This window comes from Corvus brachyrhynchos, unplaced genomic scaffold, assembly GCF_000691975.1.
Source record: "Corvus brachyrhynchos isolate BGI_N302 unplaced genomic scaffold, ASM69197v1 scaffold166, whole genome shotgun sequence".
Taxonomy (NCBI): Eukaryota; Metazoa; Chordata; class Aves; order Passeriformes; family Corvidae; genus Corvus; species Corvus brachyrhynchos.
In genome coordinates this window covers 297933-300263 of record NW_008239671.1, presented here as the reverse complement: position 1 = coordinate 300263, position 2331 = coordinate 297933, and the positions used below count along the sequence as shown (strand labels likewise).

Here is a 2331-nt window from a genome sequence, read left to right as displayed (position 1 = left end):
AGCGGCGGGGGGGGGAGCTGCAGACCCCTGCCAGGTGTGGGGGCCCACTCCTGGCCCACTCCCAGGGGTTCCGGGCAGGGGGCTGCAGGTGTCCATGGGGTGTAGAGGCCCAGCCCTTGACTCCCACAGGTCTGGGCAGGGGGCTACAGACATCTGTGGGGTGCAGGGGCCCAGCCCTGGGCTCCTGGGGGTCAGGCAGGGAGCTGCAGAGGTCCATAGGGTGTGGGGGTCCATCCCCAGGCTCCTGGGGGTCCAGGCAGGGGGCTGCCCACAGCAGTGCTCCAGGTGGGATTTGGTGAAGCTTTGAGTCCAACCACAGGGGCTCAGCCTCCCTCCTGGGTGGTCCTGGGGGGCTGTCCACAGCAGGGAGGGGGCTGCCAGTGGGGGGCTCCCAGGGGGCTGCAGCCCCTTCCCTGCCATGGTCCAGACTCAGAGCCTACCGGGCTCCCACTGCCACCTCCAGGCACATCAGCAGCACCCAGGGCCCTCACACCACAGAGGCCACCCCCGAGACCGACGTCACCTTGTTGTCCTCGGCCCAGGGCTGGAGGTTCTGCAGGGCGTAGAGCGAGGAGTTGTGCATGCAGAGCGGGTCCTGCGGCAGCGGCTGCGCCAGGCTCTTCTGGAAAGCCTCCTGCTGCAGGTGCAGCATCAGCCGGTTGGCCTGCTGCCGCTCTGCCTCGCGCTCCTCCGCCGTCTGACGCCTGCAGACACCCACCGTTGGCACGGACCGCAGCTGGCACTGCCACGTGCCAGTGGGCTACTGCCCCCCAGCCCTGTCCCTCATCTCCTTACTACTGCCATGTGCCACTGTGGCACATCCCACAACACCAGCAGACTTCACCCAGCCGGGCACAGGGGGTGCCACGGTGATGGGCAGCCCATCCCATCCATTCCTGGTCCATCCCAGTCCCATCCTCTCCCAGAACGTGGGGCTTGGGTGCAGCACGGGGCAGCTGCTGGAAGGATGTGGGGTTTGGGGCTGCCAGAGGGATACTGGGGTGGCTTCCAGAGGGATATTGGGGTGGCTGACAGAGGGATGAGGGGACTGGGGCTGTCAGAGGGATGGGGGGCTCATGGTTGAGGCGGCTACCCCCGGGCCATCCTTGTTACCTCCACTTGGTGCGGCGGTTCTGGAACCAGGTCTTGACCTGGGCGTCCGTCATTTTGAGCGCCTTGGCCAGGGTGGCACGCTCAGCCGAGGCCAGGTACTTCTGCCGGTGGAAGCGCTTCTCCAGCTCACAGATCTGCACCCGGGAGAAGGATGTCCGCGGCTTCTTGCGCTTGGGTGGCGTCCGGTTCTGGTATGGGTGCCCAATGCGCCGTGTCGCCGCGAAGGGCGACAGCGCGGCTGCGGGGAGAGCGGGGTGATGTGGGCTCAGGGGGACCCTGGCAAAGCACAGCAGAGAAGGACCCTGGGAGGATGTCAGGGGGCTTGGGGCCATGGGGATGGGGAGCTCAAGGGGGGCACATGGGCATGAGGAGCTCTGGGGGGGCCACTGGGACTTGGAGCTCCAGGGGAGCCACCAGTGCTGCCTGGGAGAGGAGGGGAGGGGGACTCCCAGTGTCGTCCCCACCCACTCCCCCAGCTCAGGGACCCGGGGGCAGCTCAAGACATGGCAGGAGGGAGGATCCTTCCCCTTTCCTACCCCACAGCACGATCCCTCCCCAGCCCAGCGGTCGGCACTGGAATGTCGGGGTGAATGGGCTGGCCCCGTCACAGGACTGATGCGGAACCATGAGGCTCCGACCGCACAAAACCACCCTCCCCTCACACCGAGCCCTGCCGCAGCCCCCGAGGAGCCGTCGCGGCACTGCAGGGGCCGCCCAGCCCTGCCAGAGAGGGGATGGGACCGCAGAAGCTGTTGGGAGGCAGACAGTGTCTCTTTCCATGTGCCAGCAGTGCCTGAGCTGGTCACTAGCAGCTGCCCGAGTGCCAGGGGCCGGGGAAGGGGCTGTCCCTGCCCAGCTGAGGTGTGAGCCAGCCCCGGTGAGGCCAGCGTGCCACATCCCAGCCCCAGAAGCTGCCAGAGCTTCAGGGAGCATCAGAGTAGTGAAGAGCATGGAGGAAACAGAAGGCTTGGCGGGGTCAGCCCCCAACGCCTGCACCCCTCCTGCTCTGGCAGCGGCCTTGGCCAAGCCATGACCCCATGGCCCCATATCCCCATGGCACCACAGCCGTCACCAGGGCCAGCACCGCATGGGCAGGGCTGCACATGGCCGGGACCATGGGTAGCCATGGTGCCCCAGGCCCCCGTGGCACAGGGATGTGGGGCACAGCCCCACAGCACCCCAGGGACCCCCTGGCGCCCACAGACCCTCCCTCCCACC

The 2331-nt window shown here is 67.6% G+C and overlaps 2 protein-coding genes across 2 annotated transcripts in view; one reads left to right on the top strand and one right to left on the bottom strand.

Annotated features, from left to right (window-relative positions):
• DQX1 (DEAQ-box RNA dependent ATPase 1) overlaps window positions 1-2331 on the top strand; it is a 25727-nt gene that overhangs the window by 12925 nt on the left and 10471 nt on the right.
• Window positions 7-2259, bottom strand: LOC103621139 (T-cell leukemia homeobox protein 2). The gene is made up of 2 exons (XM_017742433.1): window positions 1114-2259; window positions 7-704 (listed from the first exon to the last, which is right to left on the bottom strand). Exons 1-2 carry the CDS (start codon window positions 1443-1445, stop codon window positions 488-490), a joined length of 549 nt encoding a protein of 182 aa, XP_017597922.1. The 5' UTR covers window positions 1446-2259; the 3' UTR covers window positions 7-487.

Coding starts and splice junctions, on each gene's coding strand:
- LOC103621139 (XM_017742433.1), bottom strand. CDS start 1,445: ATGGCCCCAAGCCCCCTGACATCCTCCCAGGGTCCTTCTCTGCTGTGC. Junction 705..1,113: donor AACCGCCGCACCAAGTGGAG/GTAACAAGGATG, acceptor GGGTGTCTGCAG/GCGTCAGACGGCGGAGGAGC.